General features: G+C 38.6%; 1 protein-coding gene across 2 annotated transcripts; it reads left to right on the top strand.

Annotated features, from left to right (window-relative positions):
• Positions 1-5,179: 5,179 nt before the first annotated feature.
• On the top strand, positions 5,180-14,148 carry LOC129078613 (myosin regulatory light polypeptide 9). 2 transcript variants are annotated; one of them, XM_054583404.1, is made up of 4 exons: positions 5,180-5,314; positions 10,312-10,510; positions 10,985-11,146; positions 13,659-14,148. In XM_054583404.1, the coding sequence occupies exons 2-4, from the start codon at positions 10,327-10,329 to the stop codon at positions 13,829-13,831; spliced, it is 519 nt and encodes a 172-aa protein (XP_054439379.1). In that variant the 5' UTR covers positions 5,180-5,314; positions 10,312-10,326; the 3' UTR covers positions 13,832-14,148. The 2 variants fall into 2 exon arrangements, with proteins under 2 accessions (XP_054439379.1, XP_054439378.1); XM_054583403.1 differs by lacking the exon at positions 5,180-5,314 and adding an exon at positions 9,223-9,299.
• The last annotated feature ends 3,819 nt before the right edge of the window (positions 14,149-17,967 follow it).

Here is a 17,967-nt window from a genome sequence, read left to right as displayed (position 1 = left end):
CCCATGTTCCTTACTTCAATGATGTGCATAACCATCTGTCAAATATCCTGATTCCTTCTTCTCCTAGGTTTGCCTTTTACTAGTCCTCTGTACTATCAGCAATTTAAAAATAACACAATTCTGGGGCAGTGGGAGCCAAGGAGGAGGTTCCAGATGCTGCTCAGAAACTGAACACATGAATCCCCATACCCTTTGTACTCATCCTGGAGGCATCAAGGCCAAGTACAGGACCTCCTCCAGGAGCAGACCAACAACATCATCCTTGAAGATCTGGAACAGCTCAAATCGCCCTGCAAGGGGGAAACTCCCCATTGAGATCACAACAGGCAGTGTCTGGTTTAGCTTCCTAGAGAGCCACAACAAGCTGGACAAAGACAACCTCTCCTACACTGAGTGCATCTTTGAGACCATAGGTAATAAATGTAATGGGAAAAATAAAGCAAAGGAGGAAAATGCTAGAGGTGGAAGATGAATAATGACACTTTAAATATAATGACCAGAGAAGGTGTTACTGAGATAGTGATATTTGAATTAAGACTTGAAAGAGTTGAGGGAAAAGAAATGAAAACATTGGAAGAAGGATCATTGAAATCAGATGGAACACCAAATGCAAAGATGTTGATGTGGAAAACTTGACTTCTTCAAGAAATAGCAAGAAGATCATTGTGGCTGAGCAACTGGGGAGGGCATGCAGTAGGAGATAAAGTCAGAGAGGTTCCCAGATTCTGATCTCCTTGGGTCTCACAGGCCATTCATTTTAACACATTTGACTTTCACTCTGAATGAGGTAAGACACTATTGGAGGGTGTCAAGCAGAACAATGACATGATCTAATTCATTATTTGAAAGAATAACTCTGTGGCTCTATGGAAGTACAACATAGGGGAAATAAGATTAGAAGGCGGTTGCAAAATCCAAGCTTCAGAGAGTATACCTGGCATGAGGATGGTAGCAGTAGAGGTGGTGAGACATAGTCATCTTCTGATATATTTTGAAGAACTTAATAATTTTACGTTAATTATTGTTCTAGACCCTGGAGATACTTTGATTGAAAGGTTAGATGAGGATCATGAAAGAAAAAGAAGTGGCAAAGATGAATCAAAAGTTTTTTGCCTGAGCAACTTAAAGTACAGAATTGCCACTAACCTGCATAGAGAAGACAGCAGGAAGACTTCTTCAGAGATATGATTTGGAGATCTGTATTAGACAATGAAGGATGAGATGCCTACTAGACCTCCTCATGGAGATATCAAGTGAATATTTAGATAAATGAATCTGGAGTACAAGGTAGAAGTCTTAGCCAGAGGTTCATACTTGGGAGCAATCAGTTTAAGTAGTATTTAGAGCCATGAAAGTGAATGAGATCAGCTAGGAAAGGAGTATTGACAGAAGAGAGAGCCAAGCACTGAGTCCTCAGCTACTCCAAGGGACTGGGGAAATTAGAAAAACTGGCAAAGTAACTGAAGAGTAGCCATAAGGAGGAAAGCCAGGAGAGTGCAGTATCCTAGAAATGAGAGAGAAAAGTGTTTCAAAGATGAGGATTGAAGTGTTTCAAAGATTACCTTATCAAACCTGATTGAAGACCAAGAATTGGCCAAGGTAATATTGAGGTCATTGGTGTCCTTGAAAAGCTCACACTATGTGGAGTGGTTGGGGGGCGGGGGGAAAGGCCTTATTATCAAGGGTTAAAGAGAGAACTGGAGCCAGTGAATATAGGTGACTCTTTTGAGGAGCCTTATTAAGGGGAATAAAAAATAGGACGATAGCTGGAGGAAAGTACCTCAGGGAGAGGGTTTTTGTTGTTGTTGTTGTCTATATTAGTTTTCTATTTCTGCTGTAACAAATTACTGCAAATTTAGTGGCTTAAAACAACACAAGTTAATGATCTTATAATTTGGTAGGTTAGAAGTTCAAGCTAGGTCTCACTGGGCCAAAAATCAAGGTGTCAGCAAGACTGTGTTCCTTTCTAAAGGCGCTGGGGGAGAATACATTTTTCTAGCCTTTTACAGCTTCTATAGGTCACCCACATTCCTTGGCTCATGTCCCCCTCCCTCCATCTTTAAAGTCAGCAACATTGCATCACTCTGACCACACTTCCACATTCATACCTCCCTCGGACTGTCTTATCCTGCCTCCCTGTTCTACTTTTAAGGTCCCTTGAGATTACATTTGGTTCCCTGGGATAACACAGGATAACTTTCCTATTTTAAGGTCAGCTCATTAGGAAACTTAATTCCCTTTTGCCACATAACCTACCATATTCACAGGTTCTAGAGATATGGGTGTTGACATCTGGGAAGTCATGATGCTGGAACACATTACAGTATACTTATTGATGGAAATAATTATATATGTGTGTATATATGGAGAGAGAGAGAGAGAGAGAGAGAGAGAGAGAGAGAGAGAACTTGATACAGGAGAGGGATGAATCATCGGAATGACAAAGAGCAAATGGAGAAATGCCTTTCTATAGGAGCAAGAAGGGTACCTCTCTATTTCAGACAGGAGTGTGAAGATAACATATAGGAACAAATGCTGGCTGTTGGATAGATGTGGTGGTGGGAGTTTGTGGGAGTAATTTTTTTTCTCAGTGACTTAGAAACAAGTTCATAGACTAAGATCAAGAATAGGAGGTGTTGGAGGTATTAGAAGATATAAATGATAACACTGACATATAAGAGAGCAGGAGCATGAAAGGACTAGAGAAATATCCTCAGCATCAAGGTAGCATCAAGAGCCTGTGATCACTAAATGTAAAGTGACCATTCAGCTTGTTTCCTCCGGTAGAACAGACAGAACATTGGTTTAGTAATTAGCCAGGGTAGGCTAACTGCTCTCTACAAACTCCAAATTTCAGTGCCTTAACACAACCAAGATGATTTCTCACTAAGAAATTTACATAGATTGTCTCACTTAATCCTGACAGTTATTGAGTATAGTAGCTGTTATTATTATGCCCTTTTTCAGAAGAGGAAATTAAATAATTTCTTGAAGTAAGCCTAAACTGTAATTTTTTTTTAGGTATTAATTTGGGGGGGGGATGGTATTTAAAAATAGTATTTGCTTCCTGATCACCTTCAGACAATCAAGCACACTGCTCCCTTTGCCTGGAATCTTTCCTCTCTTTCCTCACTTGCTTCTAGAATCAGCTCTGCAAGAGTCCTCTCAGGCAAACCTTCCCACAAACCTACAGACAGGTTTATTTCCTCCTTTGCACTCCTTCTATAGGCCTTACATAATTGTACTGTAATGATCTGTTCCACAATTATTCCCTGACACCCCCTGTGCCTTTGCGATCCTTTCTATTCCCTCTCCCCTCATCCAAGAGGTAGCAATGATACTCGTATTTCAAAAATCATAAACCACAGCACCCACCACAGTGCTTGGCAATGCAGTCTCTGTTTACCAGTTCACTGAGTGGAAGGAAAGAAGACAAAAGAGGCAATTCTTTGACACTATAGAAGGAAAATAAGTTTCTGCTCCCTTTGGAGCTTAGTGAAAAACTAAACTTGATTTCATTGTTATGGATTCGTTTTCTTCCTGAAGGACTGTTGTGGAAGGCTTGGGCTCTCTATGGTAGCAGGCCACCACTCAGTGGAGGTGTGTGTGCACTGCAAGGAATTCCTACTGTATGGTGCTCTCACTGCTGCTCAAGTCAAACTCCAAGAACTGTAGCCTCCCATCACTCACCCATCTGCCCTCTGAGCTGTCACTGCCAAAGCCTTAGGCTCTAAGCCATCTAGCTCTGTGCCCCCCCACCTTTTGTGATGAGTGACTTAGGAGCCCTGTTAAATTGATGATTTCCTTAGACCTGCCCTAGAAGATTCTGATTCAGTGGGCTGAATAGTTTGTATTTTTTAGCTAGTACTCCCAAGTGACTCTTACTATCAAGGCAATTTAGGAAATTAATCATCTTTGTTTCAGTCACACCATACAATTGGGGCAGTTTTTTATTTTTCATTGACTTTAAGTTAACTTTAAATATACTATTGGTTAATAGATGAAATGCTCCTTAAGTCCTTTAAGGCGTAGCTTAATATTTATATTATTCTGCATCTTTTACCTATCTTTTCAGCAGGATGATTCAAATAAGAGCAGCTTTTGTAAGGACCATGGGGGAACTTCAAACTTCAGACCTGTTCTGACACAAGAGCCAAACGAGGTTTTGAACCTTAGTGCCGGTATCATAACCTAAGCATTATCGAATCCCATTTTTTTTCTTGGATGAGGTTAGAGATCTGACCAGCACCATAGTCTTTCTCACCAGATTTTGGTTAGAAAAAGAGAATCGGGGAACGCTTCCTCTTTTCCCTGAACAAGACGCGTTATTAGCAGCTGTCCGAGACAAGGGGAGCTGAGAAAAAACAGGCCCGCCTACTTATTCCTATTTTCAACAGCCACAAGTATGCAACATAGTAAGAGGTGGGGCCTAGATTTAATAAGTTCTTATTGCTGGTCCTGTCTTCCTGGTCGGATCCAGTCAGGTTCTGTTAGTCGGGGTCAGAGGGGGCTCTTCGGGTAGGAAAAGTAACAGCACACATTTTGAAGGGGAAGTTAAGTCTTCAGCCACTTGTGACCTTATGAAATCCGCCTGGGCCAAAGAGATAATGGCCGCTTGGGTGAGGGACCGCGGTACTTCACAAAACTTGCTCCCGCGTGGAAGGGACGGGACTTTTCATAAAACTATACGGTTTACAGATAAAATTACTCGGGGTTACGAACAGAGCTGCGACACGCAAAGGCGAAATCCTAGCCTCTCAGAAGAGTCCCACCCGCCGCCGTACGACCGCCGGGCGGCAGCCCCCGACGCTCGGCGCTCGGGGGCGGGGCGAAGGCCAGTCACGTGGGCCTCGCAGCCTTCTCGGCTATTTGCCTTACAAGGACTTGGGCTCAGGAGCCCTGCCCCTGGCCTTACACTGGTATGTGCACAGAGGCAAACTCTCAGGGTGGACCCAACCATCTACTCACAAGAAAGGGGTGAAGAAAGAAATACACATAAGAGTGGGTACAAAAACCACAAAAAGTCAGACATCAGACCCACCTAAATACTACACATTACTATATTTCTAAGTCGCCGCTTTATATTCCTACCCGTGCACTCGATCAAAATTGTGCCCTTAGAGCAGTGGCAACTGCGACCCCCGTTAGGTCCTCTCTGTTGGCCGGGAATGGTGACTTGGCTTCCTTCCGGTTTTCTAAGCGGAGGCCGGAAGTGTTGTATTTTAGCGACTCTGGGTGTAGAAGGGTCGTGGTAGCGGCAACTAGGGCAACGAGAAGGGTCACCGAATAGCTCAGATTCTCGCGGCTGTGCAGGGTGAGTGGTGCTTGTGGAGCGGCGGGTGGGACCCATCTTCGCGGGGCGGCTGGGAGAGCAGCGGCGCACCTGGGCAGGTGTACTAGCCAATGCCCCGGTTTCGAGGGCCGCGGTCCCAGTGGCCCAACCGCGACCTTAGTTCTTTTGCCTAACTTGGAGCTTGGAAAATGTGGTTTAGCTCCTTGACGCCGCGAACTTGGGCGGTAGCCGAGCCCGCGAAACCTGAGCCTAGCGGCTTTTGACACCGGTACTATGTTTAGTTTCTAACGTAAACTTACCCGATTCAAGACAGTTTGCGGGAAAACTGTAGCCGGGTGTCCTAGCCCAGCCCCACTGCTGCAGCTGTTGTTGCAGCTGTGGAGCTACATTTAGTAGGAAGAATTAACTCAAGTTAGCTTTCTCAGCTCAGTATCCACTTTTGTAATTAGAATTTTAAAAAAAAAACCTTGGACTGGGGGTGGGTGGGGTTTAGTTTGCGGTTTCAGAAAAATTCCAAAATAAAACACCGCGTTCCTTTCGGGTGGAGACTTTGGATTGAGTCAGTTGAGCATATGAAACCATGTATAAGTTCCTTACAGAATTTTGGAACAGAACATGCGTTCAGTTGGGATTTTAAATTAAGTGCAAAAAATTACATACCCAAAGGTGAAAAGAGTGGTTGTTTCTTAAAATTGTTACTATTTGTTCTGGAAGGGTTTTGGAAAAATTTACCTAGAAAAACTTTAGATTTTCAGATGTGAGGCTTTAGTGGCAAGTGAACCCTGACAACGACTTGCCTTTGTCAAGTGCTAAGAACTTTTTGGGTGTGGCAAGCTTAAGAAAACTAACCGTACCTTCAACCGGAAGTTTGCACAGTAATTGAAAATTTGGTTTAGTTAGAGCGGATGCACCAACCTGAAAGTGTATTTTTAAAAAACTGTCGTGGACACCAAAAGGTTGACATATGCTTACCTTGAAAAAAAGTCCACTGAACAAATGATTTGATTTGGATTTGGGAAGCTGACCAAATATTTTTTAAGATGGGAGTTTTTCCTTAAAAAAAAGTATCATATCCCCCCCGCCCCGGTACTGTCAATTTGAGTGGTAGTTCTGTAAGTCTAGATTATTTTATACTTATTGCCACATTAAAAGTGTTGGACTGTAAGATCGTATCTAGAGTAACTTAATGTGATATTAGTATGGATTAATCCCATTTTATAAATGAAACCATAGTATCTAGAGATTCTGAAAAATCTGTTTGCCCTTGGTGTGTGGGGAAAATCCTCTTTGAAGATTTTTATTTTTCATTTCTCCTACCACTTAATCTAGTCCAACATTTTCCTTACATGTGTTTCTCCTTTTGTCATAACACTCAATGATTTTCTTTCTATTTAATAAATAAATAAATAAATAAAACCACATAGTGTCATCAACATTCCACTCCCTTGATTTAAAACAAGATTATACTCCCTTTAGATCTATAAACTGAATTTACTTGATTTCCATTTGCTGTTTTATTCACTTTTTCATGCATCTAAAATCCGTGTGTGTATTTCATAGAAGCCTTCTCTGCTGCTAGTGACTTGGCTTTTAAGTTTCATACATGTCCCTTCATACTTTAAATATTTGAAAAATAGATTCTAGACTCCTAAAATCATAATTCGGAAATCTCAGGTACCTATATGGCAATCTTCCAATCCTAAATAAAGAATACTTACATTGATATATGAAATATTTTCATTTTACCCCAGCTTTCTAAATTTCTTTGAGAGTTTTATATTTGCTGAAATCATTGAGAGTTGTGCATTTGCTGAGGTCTTGTAACATGAAGACAGTTACAGTCTTAATTGTTTGGGGAAAGTAAAAATGGACAGAAAACTATAGAATGATGACAGGGAGTATAATGACAATATCATAAGTAATTTGGTCCTTGGGATCATAGCACTCTTCCTGATTTGGCTTCCTCTCTACCAGTGTTTATTCCACCCCATACTTTTAGTTTGGTAGGAAAAAATAAACTACACTTGTTTTCAAACAACTAACTGTGAAGCTGAATTCCCTATCCCCGACTGTGAGGCTGAACTCCTGTTCCTGAAAGGCCCCAGGTTTATGGTGGGAGATAAATGTAAGAACAGAATACAGTCTTGAAAAGGTAGTGACTTGCCCAGTGTTACCTACCAGTTTTGGTAGAATTAAGACTAACATCTGAATCTCAATTAAGAATCTCCTGTAGCTTCTAAGTGCAACAGCATTTTTTCAGGGTCTTTTATTCCCTCCTCTGAATTTGTCAGAAACAAAGATCTTTTCTGAAGTCACATTATTTGATAATTATGTACCACTTTTGAATTATTTTTCATTATTGTCACATTGTTTTAAATTGAGAGTCATACTTCTGGAATGAAAACTATGTGGACTCATTTCAGAAGTTAAACCAATCATTTTATTTCTTTATAGTCGCCTCCCCAACAATATTTTAGGCTTCTTGAAGATAGGACACTTGCCTTGTATTTCTTAATTCTTAAATTGTTTTCAACACTTGTGACATTTGATGCACATTACTTCCATTAACTGATCATAATAAAGGTTGATGATTAAGTACTGAATGAGTGAAAGAAAAGTTCTATTTAATACCACTGTCAGTGCTGATGCAAAAAACTTAACTTTAAAGACACTAATGCATTTACAAATTTAAAGCATGCATGAATAAAAGGATTAATAAGAAATACATCCAAAACTCAATACATATATTATTTTATAACCAAACTAAGTATTTCTTTTTACTCTTTTTATTGCTTTTTTTAGAGAGAAAAGGAGGGAAACATCAATTTCTTGTTCCACTTATTTATACATTCATTGGTCAATTCTTTTATGTGCCCTGACAGCATATCAAACCCACAGCCTTGGCATTTCAGGAAGATACTTTAAACAACTGAGCTAGCTGGCCAGGACCCAAACTAGAGAGACCCTACACCCTCCCACCAAATGTAGTAATATGAAGTTTTGAAGATTAATAAATCAGTTATCAACCATTTGACCTATAATTCCTATCAGTATCTTCTTAAAAGAACTGACATTCCTGTGTCATTGGGGGAAGGCAGTGTTGTCAAACAAAACATACTATTTTTAAAGACATGTTTTGGTTTGCAGTGACATGGCATGCCTAAAATAATAAAGAGATTTGTATTGGTAAATATGTGCCACTCATCGGGTCTCAAACACTTACTCTAGGTCCTTCAGTACCTTTAAGAGATGGGGAATTATATATACCATGTTCTTTATAGTTCTTAAAACTACATTTAAAATAGAGGGAAAAATTATAGCTTCGTGTAGTTGAGATGATAATGGAATGTAATTACTGCCCATAAAACGTGTTACAGCATGAAAATATGCTTTTGTGAATGGTTTAGATAAATTATGAAAGGCAGCCTTCTAAAGGATGATTAAAGGAAACTAGGAAATTAGGGACGAGTATATATCATAACTTCATGGTCGTGTAAGTATATCTTACCAACACATTCCAGTGTATCGCCAAGGGGTGCTCTATTGGATGGACTGGAATTTGCTATTCTTCTTTGTGGAACTTCCCATTAAAATCTAAGAACAGATTTAGGCGGTGGCGGGGGGACTCAGAATGCTTTTCTGATTATTTACGTAATTGAATTTAGTCTGGATGATGTGGTATAATCAAGGAAAATATGTAAGAAATAACTTTAAAACTCACACAAAGCATTATATTCTAAGGTCACTTTGTAGTGCCGCGATTTAGGTAGTGTTTCATTCTTTGCAATCCACAGACTTATTTTTAGATCAAGGGCATTAGTATTTTGCTACATCATAGCTAAATGTTGTTTTCAGAACGTAAGCTTTAAAATTGTTATCCTGGTCAGAGAATGAAATCAGTGGTGCCTATTTTAGACCTGCTTGGAAGAATATAACTCAATACAGTGCTAGTCTTGCTTGTTAGAGGTTTTGCAGACTACTATCGCCAACTCCGCTCTGAAGGATGGTATGGTAAAATTTTACCTAGATGGGATTCTTACAGTTTTTTTAAAGATTCAGTTTTGAAAGGAAAATTGCTTTTTTCATTTTCAGTATCAGACATTCTTTTTTCTTTTAACTTAAATTTTATAGGGATAAATTTAGATTATTAGAGAACAGAGATAGTTTCCATACCTCTTCAAATGCTTTCCAAGCTCTTCAAAAAACAAAATTAGCTTTAAAAGCTATTGTTCTCTGGTATTTGTATAAAGGACTCAGTCACTTCTCTGTGCAAGAAATTGATTTGTGTAGAGTGGGGATTTGGTAAGACTTAATTATAGATTAATTAAGAGTTTTCCATACTTTTCAGTTAGCCTTTCAACAAATATTTCTTGACTACTTTGATTCCAGAAGTGAGGGTACAGTAAGAAATGCTAGTTTGAAGAACAATGTTTAGCAATAAAGACTAGATGTTTATCAGTTAGTCCTTCATTTTCTGTCAATTTAAGAATGGAATAGCTAGTTTAGGCTAGGGCTGTAGGATAGACCTGTTGAAGATGAATTAATATTCCTCCAAATAATACTTCCAAAGCACTGAAGTATGAACTAGAATTGTTTCCCCCGGATACCTACATTCTTTTGTTTCTTGTTTATATATTGCTACTAAACCAGTAGATTTCGTTATTGGTCCTTATTAGACTATACAGTAGTACAGGGGACATGCAATTTTGTTGATATCCTCTGCACTTTGACGTAATGGTGATTGTAGTTTGGAATTTAAAGTAGTGATTGAAGTGATGGACTGTTGATTAAATGTCAAAACTCCTAAGGATGAGTGAACTCAAAGCATGATTCTGGTTCTTCTCTTGTAATTTGGTTTAATGAGTAATGGTGTCAATTAATTGTGATATGTTGCCAAGTGATGCTGTACTGCTAAATAATTTTTAGACAAATCTCTAAGTAGCTTACACATATCAGGAAGGTTGATTCAGGTTACCTTTTGTTATTCTTTGTCTTCTTGTATTTCCTTTCCTAACTAGGATCTAATCACCACCATGTCGAGCAAAAGGGCAAAGACCAAGACCACCAAGAAGCGCCCCCAGCGCGCAACATCCAATGTGTTTGCCATGTTTGACCAGTCACAGATTCAGGAGTTTAAAGAGGCCTTCAACATGATTGATCAGAACAGAGATGGTTTCATTGATAAGGAAGATTTACATGATATGCTTGCCTCACTGGGTAATGATCAGTTTTAGTATTAATATGTTATTAGATAGTATTTTTGTGATTTTTTTAAATATTCCTTAAGTCTTAAAGGTTTGTCAAGCCAATCTAATGATGTTACAGCTTACTAAATATGATTCGAAGTCTAGAGCAGTGTCTCTCAAAGTGTGGTCTTGGGACCACCTGCAGATATCTGGCCAGGTCTCTTGACTGGGCTAGGGTCCAGTTGTTTGTGTGTGTGTTGCAAACAGTGATCTTGATTATGAGCATGGTATTACTCCTTTTGACATCCCAATGAAATAGCATGTAATCTCCATTTTTAATACAAGCCCTGTTCATTGAAAAGACTGTTTTCATAATAGTTTTGCTATTGCAAATGCAAAGAGCCGACTATTAATGATCATCTTTCTTGTCAAAATGTTTACTATGATGAATAGTTGATGCATTTTGTGGTGTAATCAAAATTACCACCCTCTTTTTTTTGTTTAGGGAAAAACCCAACAGATGAGTATCTAGATGCCATGATGAACGAGGCACCGGGTCCCATAAATTTCACCATGTTCCTCACAATGTTTGGTGAGAAGTTAAATGGCACAGATCCAGAAGATGTCATCAGAAATGCTTTTGCATGCTTTGATGAAGAAGCAACTGGTAATTACCAAGTGATTTAACTTAGTTATGGTAACTGAAGTATATAATCACTTGAAATATGACATAATACTCTCAGGTTTATACCATACCTATTTGTCTGTTTGTTGTTGTTTTGACAGGCTTCTCCAATGGCATCACTCACTTTACTGCCTCTGCCCTTAAACATTTGGTTTACAATTTAATAGGTGTATTTGAAAGTTCTTTAGGAAAGTTATACTCCACACGGATTAGGTTCTCACTAAACATGTGGTGAATGAATAGCTTACCAGAGCAATCTTGGATAAAGTGAAAATTGCTATAGGCCACGACACTGTTATAGTTCTATATTTATTTATCATGTACCTCTCAGTTCTGAGATTGTTTAAATCTGCTATCAGACTTTCTAGTTTTGTATTTCTATTCTACATAATAGCTGTGGATTTAAGGCAAGTTACTTACCTAAATCTGTTTTCTTATTTGTAAAATGGGTAACAGTATTACTACCTTATAAGGTTGTTGTGATTAAATGAAGAAATGAAATAATAGCATACTGCCTGGCATAGAGTTAAATCTCAGAAAAAAATCAGAAATTTAACCACAGAAATGCCTAATCCTTTGGCAAAAGTGTATATAAAAGATAAGGAGGCAATCCATATGGCAAGTTTTTTGAGAAGAAAGGCACACCCTTTGGTTATGCATTACTTGAAGTAGTTTGAATAGATCAAACATAGTGTGGCAAGGAAGCATAATGTCGCCAGTTTGGCTTTCAAGGCTCCCCACAATATGGCTTCTTTAGGCCTATTCAAGTATACCACCCTTGACTCTTATCATCTTTCCAACCTCCTTCCAAGCTCCTCTGTGTATTGTCCTAACTTAACCTCCGTCATTTCTGTGTCTATGCCTTCCTTATCATACCGCATTCTCCTTCATCTTGAATTGGAAACTCCTAACAATTTTTTTCTGCAAGGGCTGGGGAAGAGGCTGGCAGGGGAGAATTACCCTTTTTTTTCCTCCTAAAAAACACTTGTATATTGATTGAATTCTTTTATTATGAGCAGGTGTTTTTTTTTTTAATTGGGGGTAATAAAACCATAAAAGAGTTGAAATGTCTTATCTATTTTTCAGACTCCTCTCAATTATCATATTCTTTATAGAGCCTAGTCCACATTTTTATACTATTTTCTCCTGCCCCTAAGAAAACTTAAAAGTCTCTCCCTTCTTTCTACTTCCAAACAATTTTATTTCTCTCTCTCCTGGTATATAACTATCTGATTTTCTATTTTAGTTGTATACTTATTCCTAATCATCACAGTGTCTCCCTGCTGGCTGGGTGTCTTCAGTGGCATTATATTGTCATCTCTGTAACCCCTTCTAGCACCTACCATAGTCCATTGCACATAGCTGATGATTAGTTTATGTGATAGTTGAATGACCTGGCTGTAGATGATGATTTATTTCTACATGCTGAAAGTCTAAGATTTGGGGCTTTTTTTAATTTAATGTTGAATTAGGAAAAAAAACCTCATAAATCTAGTTTCTTATGTGAGCTGACCTTCTACTTTAAACTCAGTTTATAGGAAATGTATTACCAATGTTTTAGCTTAATTTTACATGCAAGGCAGTTTTTTTGTTGTTTTTTTTTAGTTTGGTTTATTTTTTTAACATGAAATTCAAAATCTCTGCTAAAATTATTATTTATCATCTTTGGTGTAGTGGAATCTCAGTCATGACTGCGCATGTCATGAATTACTTGGGGAGACTTTTAAAAATATCAAAAAATATCAGTGCATTTGGGCTTTTTCTTTTTTTTTAAGTTCTCTGGATGATTCTGATTCTGATGTGCAGTCAGGGTTTATGAGAACCCTGCTTTTGTGATTCCAGAGTAGAAGGCACACCTTCCGGTTCACCATTCATGTCCCCCTAACCCAGCGACTGACACAATTAATGCTCAATTTATTCAGTGTTTTTGCACACTCTGGGCATGGCCTTATCTGTTATTAAATCTAAATTAGATTTTTTTTAAACCAACAACTTAAAAATCTCATTTTATGTATTAAAAAAAAATCAGAGGTAAAGTGAAATAGCTGAAATAACATAGCTTGTTAAAACTGGACTTCATGACTCCAGCATTCTTTCCACTGAAGCACTTTATTGATGTATTGATTTTAGTGTTATTTACTTAGTAAGTATGACCATTCATGCTACTTTTACTGTTATTTACTTAAAGAATAAGTATGACCATTCATGCTACTTTATGAGGCTAAGGTTCTTTAATCATACTTTATTGTTTTTGTTTAGGCATAAGGTTCGCCCTTATAATCAAGAAATCAGGAGATGGCTGTAGAGGAAGGTTGATAGAGCAGAGCAGGTTAATGCCATTAAACAACTCGGTATTTGCCAGGCAACTGCTGAGGCTGACTTGAGCATGTGGACCCCGTATTTGATGTAGACAATGCTTAGTCAAATGTAGATGTTTCTTGTAATTAATCTTCAGAGTGGTATATATTCTGAACACCAGTTCTTTATTTTTCAGGCACCATTCAGGAAGATTACCTGAGGGAGCTGCTGACAACAATGGGAGATCGGTTTACAGATGAGGAAGTGGATGAGCTGTACAGAGAAGCACCTATTGACAAAAAGGGAAATTTCAATTACATCGAGTTCACACGCATCCTTAAACATGGAGCAAAAGACAAAGATGACTGAAAAGAACTCCAGATTCCAGCCAAATGTTCCTTGTTGCCATTTTGGGTATTTCTGAGACTTTCTCTTAAAGCCTATATCATGCCCTAGCTTTACAGCTTTAGCCTTTCTTGTGGTATTTATTCTCAGCCATTTTGGGCACATGCATCTCTGTAATCAGACTGGAAATGGGACTTTTTGTCATTTTCAGAATAAAAAATAGGGTAATTTAACTTGCCAGCTCCTCCCATAACTACAATCTACACAGAGTCAATATATTTTTTCAGAGAAAGTTATTCACTCAATTTTTTCTGAACCATAATTAAACTTTATGATAAAAACTTACTTGTTTAAAACCTCTTTATTTACCAAAATTAACTTTTATTAGTTTTAGTTGCACCTTCCAAAGAAAGGTAGATGAGGCAAACCGTAGAAAATGGGGTGGTTATGAGACCTTTCTCTTACTTCTCCCAGTTTTCCTAACAGTCCTGTCTCCTCTGATATCCCTTCCCCTGCCAAAGAGGTACATTTTTACTGCCTTAATTCTGTTTCCTGCACTGTTTCCAATTTTAAAAATAAATTCCGAAAGAACAGGTGTCCAACCCGTGGCCTGTGGGCCATATGCATCCCAGAATGGCTATGAATGTGGCCCAACACAAAATTATAAATTTACCCAAAACATTAGTTTTATTACTTAGATACGTACATTTTCTATATTAGTGATCACAAACTTGGGAACTGCTCGATGATTTTAAAAGATTATTGGAAGGGCTGCTGCATAATTAAGGTTATTATGGGAGGAATTCATTGCTTACCTGTGGCGGTGGATATCAAGAAAATTAGGCATGGGCCTTGTTTTTGCTCATCAGTTTTCAATAGTGTTTGCATATTTAATGTGTGGCTCAAGACAACTCTTCTTCCAGTGTGGCCCAGACACCAAAAGGCTGGACACTCCTGCTGTAGAAGCTGCATATACATGATAACTTTGGTAGCTTTTCCTTAAGTTTAACATACTGCCAACATCCCTTCTTATTTGTCCTAAGTTTTTGTACATTACTTGATGTCATTTAAAATTAGACCAAGCCACTAAGTTTAATTTTAATTTGTCCTCATTTTTAAAACTATTTTAGACCCAAAGCTTCTCTGGAATGCTTCTACCAAAAAGGAATTTTTTTATTGTATTTCAAAGTGTTGGGAATAAAATACAGAATTTTTAATTGTATAAAGCTTTGCTTTAACACAATAACCTCTATTGAAATACCATGTTTGTTTATGCAGAGATTCACTGAGTTCTTGTATGAATTACGGACATTCCTGACCTGCCCACCAAAAAAAAAAAAAAAAACACCCACAAAAAAACACAGCTGAAGCTAAGTGCTTGGGAAAGTGAGATCATTATTTCAGTCCTCAAAATAACTTCTACTTCCAGAAATGCAGAACTGTCTCTGAGTTAATGAGGAAGCGACTAACAGTTTCATTTACTTTGTGCTTCAAAAATCTGAAAGATTTCATGAGTTTAAAAGGTGAAACATTGGGGGAAAAGTTGAAAAAAATTGGACAATTAGCCTATAAAGATGACTAATTGACAGTTACTCCAATAATTTTACATTTTACGCTACTTATTAACCAGACTATTCTTGGACAAAATCATTACTTCACTCAGTAAACAATTACTGAATGCCTTCAGGGTTGCAGATCTTAGCACTCAACAAGGTCAGTGAGCTAAATCTTTTAACGTGAGGCCAGCTTTATAGAACAGGAATAGAAGGACCAGTACCAAGACTGTACTTGCCCCTTTTTAAGTTTAGAATCTTAACATGTGTCTTAACTCCTGAATTTCACTCAGTAATTTAAGGAAACTACTCTTTCCAGGCTATAACCATGATGCTAAAATCTTGTTTGTTGAATTCTGCTTTGTTAACAGATTTCTAGTGAAGAACAAATAACATTGTTTGCACTTAGGGGAAAAAAGTGATCTCATTTACTAAAATTATCTCTTGCTGTGTCCCCATTTCCATTTCAGATGACTGCTCAAAGAACCAGCTGCCATTAGAAGCAGTGCAGTGCATGGTCTCCCTTGAATGAAATAAGTCTCCTAATTTAGTAATAGCATTCTCTATGTAGTAGGTAGGGTTTGCTTAAGCAAAGATGATTGCTAATAAAAAGCCAAAGCATCTACTCCAACAGTGGATTTGACTGAAAAACCATTTTCCATGGTGAAAATCATACTTGAAACAAATCACTTCAAAAGTTCTGAGAAACCAACCTGATAGGAGTATAGCATCATTTTCTACCATCTTATGGTTGGTTATATTGTCTTTTGGCCTCCCAGGTCCCAAATTTTACTTCATCAGGAAGCCAATAACTCAAGAGCAGGAACTGATTAGTGTTACAGGGAAACAAAAGGCCAGACTGAGACAAAGCAACCTCTGAAAAGGAAAGGCAACAATTTTCTACAAAGTAGAAAAGACAGCAAGCCGTGTTACACCTAGACTTAGGGATGTGTTAGCAAGTTACGAAAACTGAGAAGACAGTAAAAGGGCTTGGAGGTACATAGAGCCACAAAAAAGTATTAAGGAAACCATAAATTAAAAATTCACTTTCTCAGTTATACTAGACACATTTGATGAAATGCCATAAACCATTTCCCAAGTGCTAGATATTTATTCAGCCTTTCATATTTTTCTTTTGAATTGAGAGAGAAAAATACACCTAGAATTACTTTTTTTGGAACAGTGTTATCTAGTAGAATGTTCAGTGATAATGGAAATTCTCTCTGTTTTGTCCAATAAAGATGCTAGGCACATGTGGTTAGTGACTATTGGAAAGCGGTTCTAGAAACAAATAAGGAGATCAAAGTCAAAGTACAGTCAGGGTGTCTCAGCTATGATCTTACTTAAGGTGGCCTCTGAGAGGGTTTATGGAATGGTAATAGACCATACTTAGAAGAGCTCTAAGGCAAGGACCTAAGAAGCCAAAATCTTACAATTGGCGGGAAAAAAATAGACAAACTATTGGACCAAGGGCACACTGGAGCTAAGGGAAAGGGTAAATACTTTAGAACCAGGTGTGACTTCTCTGCAGTTGCTTTTCAAACTCTACTGAAAAAAAATGCATTGTTATGAACTGGACGTTGGGCAGGGATGAGGACCACAGCACCAGCATCACGTGAGTGCTTTTAGAACAACTCTCATCCTCAACCTGCTGAATCTGAGTACCTAGGGTTGGGGCTCAAGAATCTTTTATGAAACCCCCCAAGGTTTTTTTTATGCATGCATGTTACTGTTTAAGAACTACTGTATAGTGTGCTGAACACAGTTTCTACCATCTAGGAATTTCTGGTCAAATATTTCTAGAATATAAACGATTGAATTATTCATCTCCCCAGCACCAGCACATGTTCAGGCAATCACAAATGCTCAATAAAGATTTGCTATTAGATTGACTATCCTCCATTCAGAAATAATGCTATTCGTTACTCCAGGGTGAGGAACTGACGATTATAGAGTCACAAACAACCAGAACAAAACGTGAATAATGTAGTTTCGTGGTTTCCTTTGTTTTGACCAAGAACATATGTAATGCGTAAGCGATTGTATGTGCGTGTAATTGTCATCTCTTTATCCCCCCAAAAGCAAATAATTTGAATAAAACTTTCTTGTGGTTGGAAGAAGAATGAAACAGACTGGCCCTGGCCTGTTACCGTAAACCTTATAATTTAAGGATAAGAAAGGAGGAGGAGATGTAAATGATATAACTCGGGCTGGAATGCAGTTTAAAAAGAGGGTTTTCCAGCAGGCAGGCGCTGGCGCGGCCGTCGCCCTCTTACCTTCCGCAGTATTTCGTAAGGGCATACCCAAAAAGTTGTTTTATCTGACCCTCAAATTTAACTAGGTCCGCTGTACTATGATTTGTTTACGCTGGCAGCTCCCGGTGAACAGTTTCGGGGCCCGGGAACCCCCAAATCTTCAGGAACCGCATCCTGCCCCGCCCAGGTCAAATTCCTGGCCCTGCCCGGAGGCCCAAGAATGCGGAAGGGCTTCGGGAATACCGTGCGGCCGGCGGGGGGAGAGGGCGGGCCACGGGGCCGCAGGCGCACCGCCTCGCACAGATCCTCCAGGCTCGGGGAGCCAGCTAAAATCCTGGCCGTATTATTCGGC

The sequence above is a fragment of the Pteronotus mesoamericanus genome, unplaced genomic scaffold, assembly GCF_021234165.1.
Source record: "Pteronotus mesoamericanus isolate MK-2021 breed Mesoamerican mustached bat unplaced genomic scaffold, CSHL_Meso_final contig_74, whole genome shotgun sequence".
Lineage (NCBI taxonomy): Eukaryota > Metazoa > Chordata > Mammalia > Chiroptera > Mormoopidae > Pteronotus > Pteronotus mesoamericanus.
This window is presented reverse-complemented; position numbering and strand designations above follow the sequence as displayed.